Source organism: Molothrus ater, chromosome 20 (genome assembly GCF_012460135.2).
Source record: "Molothrus ater isolate BHLD 08-10-18 breed brown headed cowbird chromosome 20, BPBGC_Mater_1.1, whole genome shotgun sequence".
Classification (NCBI taxonomy): Eukaryota; Metazoa; Chordata; class Aves; order Passeriformes; family Icteridae; genus Molothrus; species Molothrus ater.
The window spans coordinates 617,138-629,705 of NC_050497.2; the positions used below are offsets into that span (position 1 = coordinate 617,138).

The window sequence follows — 12,568 nt, forward strand, 5'->3', positions numbered from 1 at the left end:
ACCCTGGGGACGGGTGAATCTTGTCCTGTCTCTGACACAGACTCTGGCTTAAGTTTTCAAAGCCTTTCATATTTTTCCAAAAGGGTATTTTCAACATAAAACACAATAATGCCTCAAACTAGTGGGGATCTTTCCACCTAACCTTTTCCTTCTATTTATTCCACGTCGTCTACTGACACAGCTATCTCTCTCCTGCTAAGCAACCGGCTCTGTACGCATGGATGACTCTTTGCAACTGAAAAAATAACTTGACTGATGCGGCTTAGGTAGGAGAATCTGAGTGTGTGCATTCCTTCTGCGGCTGGCCCCAGGAAAAGGACACCCTGCCACTTCCAAACCTGGGAGGTCTTTGAGAGCTTGGCAGCAGTCCCCTGGGAGGCCCGTCATTAGCCATTTCAAACTGGCTGTAGCGCAGCGCTGAATGGGAGCCCCGGACAAAGCCCCGCGGAGCTATCCGTCAGGAAAGGCTCCCGGGCCTGGCAGGGGCTGTTAACAGTAACAATGATGGCAATATAGCTGGGATTTTCAGGGGTGGGGACTTCAAAGAAGCCCTAAAGAAGTATTTTTCATTAAGGAGTAAGAAAGCAGCTGAGTATTGCTTTTGGCACTAAAGCTGAATATGAATGTTACTGCGGTAAGTCACAGATCAGCGACAGCATAAATTGGCACTGATTTAAATATGCATGAGCTGCCTTTCAGTGTTTCTCCCATTCCATCGGGGCTGCAGAACCTGGGGAAACCAGCAGCCCTTGGACCTTCCCCCACGGACCCTGGGATGCTCCAGTGCTTATGAACACCAAGGAGCAGCCAGCAAGCCCCTGAACAGTGATCGTGAGGTGCCACTGCTCTGACCACATATCAACAGCACACTGGGGTGTCAGCTCAGGGCCCCAGCCTGAGCCCCGGCCAGCCACAGCCTCCCCACAGCCTCCCCCAGCTCAAACTGGGAGTGAGCCTGGGTCTCTCTGGGCAGGAATCACAGGGACACCGTGGCCTGCAGGCAGGAGAGCAGGAGGGGTTGTCGGTCCACAGAGGATTTTCTGCGTTTAAACTCCAAATCTGTGATTCCTTGGGGGTGAAAAAGAAGATGATCATAAGGAAAAGCATCAGAGGAATATCATGAAACACTCCTGTGACAGCAAGTCCTTCTCCTAATGCTGAAGATTTACTGATTACTCTGCAGTTTCTGCACGGACCATGATGATGGCCTGGGAACAGGAGTGCACTGATAACAGCCTCGAGTTGTGCTGAGGAGTTTCGGATTAGAGATCAGACAGAAAGGTCAGGCACTGGAACAGGCTGCCCAGCCTAGAGGGATTTAAGATCTGCATCAATGTGGCACTTGGGGACATAGTTGGGGGAATGGTTGGATTTGATCTTAGAGGACTTTTCCAACTTTAATTATTCTGTGCTTCCATGATAAAACCATCACAAGCCTATTCTGTCAGCAGCCATAGGGGCAAGGGAACGGAAGGGTTCGCCAGAGCCAGCCCTCACACCCTCCTCTCAGGTGACCCGTTGGCTTTGCCAGGCTGGGTTTAGGAGCCCTGTGCAGCTCAGGAACCCCGTCCCACTGTAACCACCTGTGGCTTGTGTCCCTCTGAGCCAAGCCCAGGGCCAGCTTTTCCCCCTACGAGCCCAAGCCCAGAGCTATCATATCCAGCCAGCAGGGAGAAAGTGCCCACGGGGTTTGCGGCGCAGATTGACTTTCACACCTCGCTGGCCACACAGAAGAAACCCAATCTAAACAGCATAACTTTGCATAACCGATTATTTTCACTGGGGTAATCTGAGCCCGCCAGTAAATGCCAGTAAATGCGGCTGATCCAGGGAAGGCCCCGCTCGGGGGAGGAGCGGCCCCACAGCCGCGGGCAGCCGGAGCTGGCCAGGCCCAGCGAGGGAGGCCGCTCCTGCCTGTGGGTGGGTTTGCTCCTGAGAGATGAGGCTCAACACTTCACCACAGGGCACTGTCTGCACGGAGGGAAGCACAAACAACTTCTGAGTGCCCAACTCCTTCGGACAGTCACAGACTGGAGTGTGCAAAGCCATGCAGAGAGAAGCAGGACAGTGAGGCAGGCCAGGGGGCAAGAGTTGTCTAGCTTTACTGGATGTCTTCTTAACTTTCTTTTCCACAATGTTCCAGATATTTTGAGAGGCTTCAGCTTTCAGGCTGACTCCCCAGTGACCTATTATCCTTGCACATTGATCACTACATGCTGTCACCATTCACATGACTTTGTTTGTAGGGAACCATATTCCTCCTCTGACTCCTCCATCACCAACTTCCTTCTCTCCAACCACCAAGCTCATTTCTTCCTGCCAGGACCAAGCTCAGTGATCTCCCCTTCTTTAAAGTCTGTGAAGTTAGACTGTCAAATTAAAACCCCAACAGCTGCAGAGGTTACTGGTCCACCCACACCTTTGCAGGGCACCCAGCCAGGATCGGGCTGCTGGAGGTGGACAGTCCATACCATCAGTACACCTGAAGATATATCTTGTTCCTGAGATTCCTTGTGACTACAAGGTAGTGATCCAGCTGTGGATAGGAACTTCCATTTCAGCCAGATCAATCTCAACATCTGGCTGCCCATGTGCCCCCTTCCCAGGCATGAGCTGCAAATGTGAGGGATGGACAAGTAGGCAGGGGACAAGGGCTGTGGGACCACCCTCCTGGCTGCAGGACACCTTTAACCACAGCTTTTTAACGTGCAGTAATGAACATAAATCTGCCTGTGTTCATCTCAGACATCAGCCTCTCCCACTTCACTAAAATGCCTCAGCAGGGGTAGCTCTCCCAGAAATCATCAGAGAAAAGCTGAGCTGGGAATGGCAATAGAGAAGCTTTTGGGCATGAGACAAAACCAGGCTTTCACCTGCATCCTGTCCCAACACTTCCATGAATAAAAGGGTGATCAACTCAGACTGTGTGTCTTAAATTAGGACAAGTAAATCATCCAAATCCCCTTATCCAGAGAAAAGATAACGACTCACAAGGAGTGTGCCCTGGATGTTACATTTTCCACCTTTGCCAAAACTCCTACACTGCCATTTCTCCCTCTAAGCTCAGTCAGATCCTACCTTGGGCCTAGCTGCATTTCATCACAATAGCTGCAAAATATCCTCTTCATCAAGACTGACACAATGCATGAATTGAGAAACTCATTTAAAGGCTTTCTGTCTCTGTTTTGACCAGGATACTGCTGTGGCTCTCCCAGTTTCTGTGTCCCTGTTTCTGTGTAGTCCTTGGATGAGAGGGTTTGCACAAACACAAAATGGTCTCTTCTATCTAGCCACTCATTCAGACCAGATGCACCTTGTGGGGACAAGGTCTTCCTTCCTGGAAAGGCCAGAGAACCCCACAGATGTTGCTGACCATCATCACCAGCTGGAAATGCCTTTACAGCAGTAGGTGCTGAAGACAGTCCTGTACCACATCTCACCAGGAGCCATGGACACACAGTTTTGGCACAGGGAGTCACCTCCTCCAATTAATACCATGAATAACAGATACAGGCTGATCAATGCCATAGGAAGTGACACAGTTTAATGACTAAGGGTCTTCAGATAAATGCAGCTGAGCAATTACAGATTTGGCAAACTCTACATGGAAACCAAGAAGGTGCAGCTCAGCCTGTGGTGTTTCCAAGGAAGGCTCCAAATATGCCTGGAGATCCCACATTCCTCCTCTGAAGGAACAAAGGTCTGCTGCTGGCACTGCTGTAGACCAGGGATGGCTGCAGAGCTGTGCAGTCCCCACAAAGCACATTGCAGGAGTTAGTGTCATTTGCAACCACAGGGCAATGGTTTTTGTGCAGGATTCTCAGTGGGACTTGGGAAAACATTGGCCTGATACTGAGCTATCACAGTGCTGGAGCCCCTCTGCTCTGGAGCCAGGCTGGGAGAGCTGAGGGTGATCACCTGGAGAGGAGAAACTCCAAAAAGACCTCAGAGCCCCTTCCAGGACCTAAAGGGGCTCCAGGAGAGCTGGAGAGGGACTGGGGACAAGGGATGGAGGGACAGGACACAGGGAATGGCTTCCCACTGCCAGAGAGCAGGGATGGATGGGATATTGGGAATTAGGAATTGTTCCCTGGCAGGGTGGGCAGGCCCTGGCACAGGGTGCCCAGAGCAGCTGTGGCTGCCCCCGGATCCCTGGCAGTGCCCAAGGCCAGGCTGGACAGGGCTGGGAGCAGCCTGGGAGAGTGGGGGGTGTCCCTCCCATGACAGGGATTGGGACTGGATGGGCTTTAAGGTCCTTGCACCCAAAGCATTCCATGGTCTTTGTGCTGCTCTGGTGAGTCCCTACTCCCATTCAAACACTGGGAGCTGGCCAAGCCACCCTCACCATGACATACAAACAAAGAACATTATAAGGACACCAATGTTGAAAAGGAGGAGAAACTACAGAGTGCATAAAACATGGGAATTTTGGCTTCTTGACACAGTCAATACACTGAAATACGACATCAGGAGGCACAGGGGACTGGAAACCATCAGAACTTAAACTGGCTAAAAATCTCTTGTTTTCTCATGACATTTGAGAGAAACCATGGGGACAGTTTCCTCAGGACACATGGGAGTTAGAGCTGTGTCACTGCCTTCTCCAGAGAGTTCCTCCTTTTCCTTACAGTCACTCCATCACTGTCACCCGCTGACCCTTCATTACTTTCTCCCAGTGCACCAGCTTCTCTGCTGACCAACACACTTCATAGTCTGTCCAAACCCATGGAGGAAGAAAAAGCCTTGTACAGGCTGTATAAAAGGACATTTACTCTGTACTACATTGTGTCCTCTTTTCTATGCTAGTCTAAATACAAGTGCTGTTTTCACTGCCAATCGTTGTTTGCTTGTGCTGTTTCCACTGGCTAAAACCAGCATTTTTCCAGCTCGTGTTGCCCTCCAGGAAAAACCACACATTCATACCTTTCTTGCATTTAGCACAGGACAACAAAACTGGTTCCCAGGAATAAGGATGGCTTCCTCAAAAGAAAACATTTGCTGTCAGCTGAGGTTTGACCTCTAATGGCTAATTTGGCATCATCATTTTGAGCACTGGAATACATAACACTGTGAAAAATTAACAGCTTCCCCCCTCCCTGCTGAAGTTTAATTTCCGCCTGCAGCTTTGCAAGTGAAAATAAAAGAAATGAAATAAATACCCAAACCGAAACCTTGGGTACAGTCTCTCACATACATCCACAAAGAGAACCTCAAGACAAAGATCTGTAAGGGAAATTTCACTGGAAACCGAGCTTTTGCAGACACTGAGAAAGAAAGTCTGCAACATGAGACCGTCCTCCTTGAAGAAACACAGCTGATCCCAGCTCCGACTGCCACTGGGCTGTGTAAAACATAAACTTCACGCTAACCCTATGAAAATAGTCAACATGAGAGAGAGACAACAGTCTGCTCCGAGTTGCTGAAAGGGGAAAAAAACCTCTCAGGCTGTCATTCTCCCCTTGCTGTGACCTTCATGCTCCACTGAATTTCTGAAGATACTGAAATCTTGGCAGGGAAGTGTACAGTCTGTGGGAACCAGGCAGCGACGGCTGGGCTCGCTGCTGAGAATTAGGCCCAGTCGAGCCCTTTTTTGGGGGACTCTGAGTTTTATGTGGCCAACAGCACAGGGCTAAGCCAACTCCAGGCTGGGAATTTTACAGAATTGGTGCTGTGTGCACTCACGTATCATGTTGCAAAGCCATCACGGACAGAGTGCTGCCCTCCTGCCTGGCAACCACAAGCTGGGGTTTGCTCAGTATCTACAGGAATCTCCAGTACCTAAAGGGGTTCCAGGAGAGCTGGAGAAGCACCTGGGACAATGAACTGGAGTAACAGGATACAGGGAATGGCTTCCCACTGCCAGAGGGCAGGGAGAGATGGGATATTGGGAAAAAATTCTTCCTTGTGTGTGGGAAGGCCCTGGCACAGGTGGCCCTGGCACAAAATGGGCTGCCCCTGGATCCCTGAAAGTGTCCAAGGCCAGGCTGGATGAGGCTTGGAGCACCCTGACATAGTGGAAGGTGTCCCTGCCCATGGCAGGGGGGCTGGAACTAAATGAGCTTTAAGATCCCTTCTGACCCAAAGCATTCCCTGATCTTTGTGGTGCTTCGGGGTGTCTCCACCCCTTGCAAGTAACAGTGACCACTCACTACGAGCTCTCACTATCATTTATAAACCATTGGAGGTTAGCAAATAAAAATCTTAACCAGAGACTGAAAAGAAGCGGAATTTGCCATGACAAATGATCCCAGAGTCTGATGGTATTTAATGACTGTCGTGTAGAGCCACTCCACACAAAGAGCTGGTCCCTCTCAGCGGGGCGCGGTGCCAGGGCAAGGAGCACTCGCCACTCAGCCAGCCCTGGACAAGTACCTCTGGAGGGCAATTTGCTCCCTCAACAGTGTCTGTCGAGGCAGAATAATACCAGCTGTGCTTCCTGGCTGGAGCCTCTGCAGCACAGGCTGCAGATTACATCGGAATTGCCAAGCCCAGGATAAACAAAAAGATTAAGAGGGCCTCACCCCTTGTGTTGAACAATCACACTCTGAAGCAAGAAATCACAGCCCACATCGTGGGCAGGCACTGGGCTGAGCCCGGTTTGGGTGACTGGGGAGGAGTAAGCAGCTCACTCACACATCTGGGGAAACCACAGATGCTCTTAATCACAGGTTTTCCTGACCTGTAGGCGCTGACAAATTGCATCCTATGGATGAACCTTTTATTAAACCACAGAGGGTTTCCAAATGATATTCTCTTTCTCAGCATTCCCAAGTCATTGAAATCCAGCACACGTGACCTTCTAAATTCTTCATTTAGAGGGTGACACAGCACTTTCGAAAGAGATTTCAGGGCTGAAAGGAAGTAAATGGGGACATGATGTTGCATCAGTGGAGGGCAGCTCAAAAGCCGAACCAGGGGCTACGAGAACTGACATTTTTGAATTCTTTGATGATGTCTCAGCCCCACTGGAGCTGAAGATGATTTTTGTCCTGAGTGACTCCCAAGGCCAACCCCTTGCTGTCTGCTGGGGAAGAAACATCGCATGAAATATGTAGCCTTTAAATCTTACTGTTTTTTCTCTGCGCATGGAGAAGGACGGCTGGTATTTTAAAATGAAGGAAATGACTGTTGCTCAGGCCAGGAAAGGTGACCACAAAGCAAAATTGCCCTGGTTCCACTTCCATGCCATGCTGGAGCAGGAGATAGCTGCTCAGCTCACAACTGAGTGAGAAAGACGATGCCTGGCAGTTCTCATCATCGTCTGGACCGACAGAGCAACCCACATAAAAGGAAGAAAAAAGCCTGCTGATCAGATTGGTGTGACAGAGGCTCATGAGAGACATGCACATTTTCAATCTAAATGACAGCTTGAGGGATCTATATTACTAATTATCAACTAATATTGCCCGAGTTCCCAGGCTGGCTTCAAAGGTTCTCACAAAGTGCCCCAAGTACAGGGTTTCCATCTCATCATAAGGCTTTTTACTTTGTCCCTGCTAAATGGATTGCTCCATCCTGGGCTCCCTCTGCGTAAGTTAGCTTGCACATGATGAGCTTTGCAGCAATGAAATTCGTTACCTTAACCACAAAAAACCAGAAACATTTGCTACAACTGTTAGAATGCTTTTGCACCTAATTTAAAAAAAAAAAAAGGTGGTTTCCTCTCTTCCTCCCCGCCTACTCCTAATCCCATGCTAACACCTTTGTAAAAGCTGGGGTGAGTAGTTTGGAAACTGAAAGGGGGGGGGGGGCACAAAAAAATACAAAAATATATCAGATCTCCAGACAATGAAATTGAGCAGCTATCTCTCATATCCTGCAGTGCTCAGGCTGAGGTCATAAGTTAAACAGGACATCAGAATAGTTGATGTAATTTGCTTATTTAGGATCAGAGCATTCAGTGACGTGCAAGAGACAACCTATTTGAAAGTGCAGATAATCCCCCTGTCAATGTGGGGCTGTTCAGATGCACAAACTGCAGCTGGAGCCTGGGATTTTTTTTCCTCCACACATTTATTTTTGCAGGGGATATAATTGCAATCATTTTTCCTTGCAGGAAAGCCTTGAAACCTCACCTGGGATCAGCCTCCTGTTGCGTAAGGTATTGTTCAAGCGGGGTCCTTGCCCCAGCCAGCTTAAAGGCTAAAGGGTCAAGTCAAACAGAGGGTGGGAAAGGAAGGAGAGGCCTGGGGGAGGTGGGGGTGGCACAGAGGCTCTGCAGGACCCACGTCCCCCAGCCTGCTCCCCCCCATACTCGAGCAAAGCCTCAGACCCAAAACTGAGCTGAACAGCAGCTACACTTTTCAGTAAAGACCAGCACAGCTTTTCTCCAGATGGACAGGCCCTCCTGGCTCCAAACCCAGCTGCAGAGCCTCGCACCAGAGAGTGTTTTACAGCAGTTAGAAACCTTTAACCACGAGGTTCTTCCAGATTCCAGGAGGAATTTCTTGGTGAGCCCAAACAATGCTGAACACAGTTGTCCCTTCAAGCCATAGTGACAAACCCTTGTGATATAAAGATGTAAAGCTAACAACTTGCAGTGTTTATCTCCTCAGTTTATCACCATCCAAGCTGGGATTCCTCCCTGTCAGCAGCACTGCTCATCCCAAGCCTGCCAGCCCTGTGCCTCCACTGATCTGCTTGCACACCAGTGTTCTTTCACTGACACAAGTTGGCTGGGCGAGACACCTCAGCCATGGGAAGTGAAACGTCCTGGGCCCTTGGGCTCACCAAGCAGCCAGCGACAAGGCCCTGGCACAGTGGGAAGTTCAGAGGTGTGGCCCACACCTGCTTTGGGTAGACCTTCAACCACATGGCATGGAAAAGCAAGATGGCAAAAGTCACACCAGTCATTCAGGTAATGGATCCTGCCAAAACATGGCTGTTCTCAAGAGACAATTCATTCTCCTTTAAGAGACTGGAATGACATGGAGACAAGGAGTTCATGTTCTCCTGCTGTTCCACCAGGCCATACCCAAGTGTCACAGCAGGATGTCCCAAACAGGGACAGCACCAGGAAGGGTGGGAGACAATCACTGCTGGCCTGGGAGAAGAGCTGAATTTCACCCCACTATGAAATGACCCAGCTGTCAGCTGTCTTTGCCCATGGACTGGAGTCCATGCCTTCTTCAGCAGGTTTGGGTGGTTTTTCCTTCTTTAACTGCTGGTTCTGTGTTAGAATCTACTCCAAGCTGTGGAGAGCAGAGCATCACTGATCTCCTGGGTGAGTTGCACTGTGAGCTGACATTTAAGGCAGCCCACAACAGCCTCCAACAACTCCAGACATCTTCCTGACTACTGTAAGGGTTCAGCATGTTGAATTGATCATGTCTGAACACCCCAAACATTACTTCACACTGTCCCTTCCTGAAGGAAGTATTTCAGCTGTTTGAAAAGAAGAAAAATACAAGATACTCAAATGTGTACTGAGGTGACAGGTACATGACATTTGCATTTCAAATACAAGGAATGGGCTTGTAACATTTTAAGACTATGAAATGTAGAATTTCTATAGGGGTTTTTTGCATGTCACCAAAAATTAATCTTATTTTCACTCAGCCCCACTAAAATGTTCCTCACCAAAGGCACCACTGGGCCCACCTACAGCTACTCTGCAGGGGTGGCTTCACCAGGATCATCACCAAGTCCTTACAATGCGGCACTTGAGGAACACATGGAATGAAAAGGTCATTCCTGCACCATCACTGACACTTTCGGCAGCAGTCCCCGCTCCTGAAGCCTTTAACTGGAGCAACCAAGCTGAAGCCCAGCACAAGCGGGAGCAGAAATGCTGAGCAGCCCCTGGATGACACTCCCTAAGCACTTGCTGCTCTAGGTCAGACAGAGGTAGCCAGTGCTGGCCATTGTTTTAACAGAAGCAGTATTTTGGCAGGGTTGCAAAGCAAGCCCATTCTTTACATCTGGAAAAGAGAGCTCGTCCATCCCTGCTGAGGGAGGTGACAGAGGAAACGTATTTTCCAGCAGTCTTGGGTACAACATTGAATTGAGACCTATTTTTACCATGTGCTCTGCACTACACGCATTGTTATGACAACATTTGCTGCCATATTCACTCCAGTCATTTACAGAACAGAACCCAGGAGACAAAACAAGCCCCTGCTCCATGAGACAGAGGGAGCAGGCACGATGCCACATTGCTTCCTGTGACATGCAGCCAGGGCTGATGACACAGATAACCCATCCCTGCTTGTAGGTCAGGCCCAGCTCCGTGCAGGAGAGGGAGGAGAGGGGCCCAGCTCATGGGTCAGTACTGCCCATCCTCCTGCCTCGCACAGACACAGCAGTACTCGGCTCTTTCTGGAGCTCTGCTTGTGTGCCCACCATGCTCACCCACTGTAGGGGCAGGCAAAACTCTCTGTCACCCCTCAGCAAAGTGCTCTGCAAGGAGCAGTCTGGGAGCCACAAGGTCTGTGACCCAGCACCGGAGCAGCACAGACAGGCTGGCAAGCACAGCTCAGCAGTTTCAGGATCCAGCCTCCATCCTAATTAAGCCCAATTAGGTTTACAAAGAATGAGAATGTTTTAGGAAGGACGTATAAAAGAACTGCTGAGGTCTCTGTAGGCCATGTAGGCCCAGAGCACGCTCCTGAAGGCAGAAATTGCCTCTGTTGATGTGGGCTGTCAGTTTTCCAGAGTGCTGGAGGATGATCCTGCTGCCTGTGCACACAACCCTGGGAAGTGCAGTTGGGAGAGCTGGGATTCTCCCCCAGAGGATCAGCAGCACATCAGCCAAACCTGTGCTGTCTGCAGAGACAGCTGAGCGAAATCCACTCCAAAATGCCAAGGCCTTAAATGAAGGTAAATATGATTCAGAACAGGGAGAGGTTGGACAAATCAGCATCTTCCCATGCTGAGGGGTATAAAACATGCAGCTGTTCCACCACCACAATTTACAGGGAAGGCATTTCTTCTGGAAGTAAGAGAACACTTAGTATATATTCCTAGCCAGATTGATTACCCCTATTTATATTGTAAACTAAGACAGCATGTACTAAGCCCATAGAGTTAACCAGTTCCAGACCCCAGATCCTGGGTGAGGGGTCAGTTTTCCATTGTCTGCTGCACAGTCTCATGCATTTATTAGAGAGCACTGAGTTTCCTGCAGCATGGTTTTGTGTGTGTGTGTGTGCTTATTTTTGCGGTATTTCAACAACCATCAGGAGGAACACTACTATTTTATGGGATGTCAAGGAACTGGAGAATCCATGAGGTTTTTTAAAGGTTTGTTTAAAACAGCCAAGAAGCCAGCGTGCCACTGTAAATATATGTAATAATATATAATATATAAATAATATAACAACTGCAATCTGTTCTGGGACAATAAAACCACAGGACTGAAGGCAGTATCCCATAGCTGAATATATCCATTTATCCTGCAGTAAGATGAACCCCTGTTCTGTGGATCTGACCTGCAGGGAGTTTCATCAGTCTCCTCTCACAGCCAACCTGCCCAGCTGGACAACTCTTATTTGCTTTCTAAGTTACAGATCCAGTTTCAACATCTGACAGCAGATATAAACAGAGGTTCAGGACACACTCTCTGGTGTGTCTGCTCCTACGCTACTTGTGCAATTCCACTGGGCCAGGAGTCCCCAGATCTCCACCATGAGGCACTGAGCCAGACTCATTGGCTTGCTTATCCCTAAGAAAAAGCTGATTTTCTAACCAACTTGCTTCTTTTTCTCTCTATAGACACTGATAAGGTGAGAGATGTTGAAGTTCCGTGTTGGTTTTATAATGCAGTTTGGGAAGGGATAGGTTTCAGCGTGTTGCTGTAACAAATACAATAGTGAAATTGGAAGAGATGGTGATTTGAGCTAACACAATTAAAATTTAGTCTTAACAGCAATCCACAGATATCCTGTGCCAAACACAATCTGGAGCCATCAACTAGCATGGACATGAATTAACCTAATAACTTCTGAAAAAAAAAAAAGAAGTCCTATGAAAAAATCCTCCTATTAAAGTAATTAAGTGTTAACAGAATCACAGAGCGATAATTAAACATGGTTTATAATTAAAACAGCATGTGTCCTAGACAGAGAACACAGCAACAAAGAGAGTCCAACCATGACAGCTGATGCCAAAACACCGGCCAAGTAGCAAAAATCAGAAAAACAGGCGAGTTTCTAGCAAAGCTGCAGATGCAGAGCCTCTGATCCTCTGACTGAGCCCTCAGCACTGTGACGGATGTGACTGCACTCAGAACTCCTCACGGCTTTGCCAGGTGCTGCCAAAGTTCAAGCAGAACTCTTGGGAACCAAGAAGACACCAAGTGCAAGGCCCAGGACACCGAGGCAGCGCAGGGAGTGGTGAGCGAGCAGGAGCCGGGGCTGGAGCCAGCCTCGTCCTACCTGGCAGCGGCTGAAGATGTCACCCGGGGACACCTGCACGTTGAAGTGCTTCAGCACCTGCAGCGCTTGTTCCTTCGCCTTCTGGGAGCAGTTCACAGAGAAACACCTTCCTTCTCCCACCTGGGAGCGCAGCTGCAAACCAGAGACACCAGTGAGACCGAGTGTCAGGGCACCTGGGGCTGTTCTGGCGCTCT

The 12,568-nt window shown here is 49.1% G+C and overlaps 1 protein-coding gene across 1 annotated transcript in view; it reads right to left on the bottom strand.

Moving 5' to 3' along the window:
- The window catches only part of EXD3 (exonuclease 3'-5' domain containing 3), a 255,511-nt gene that overhangs the window by 103,947 nt on the left and 138,996 nt on the right, over window positions 1-12,568 (bottom strand). Inside the window, 1 exon segment of the mRNA XM_036393870.2 lies at window positions 12,375-12,506. Within this exon segment, the coding sequence (XP_036249763.1) occupies window positions 12,375-12,506 (132 nt within the window).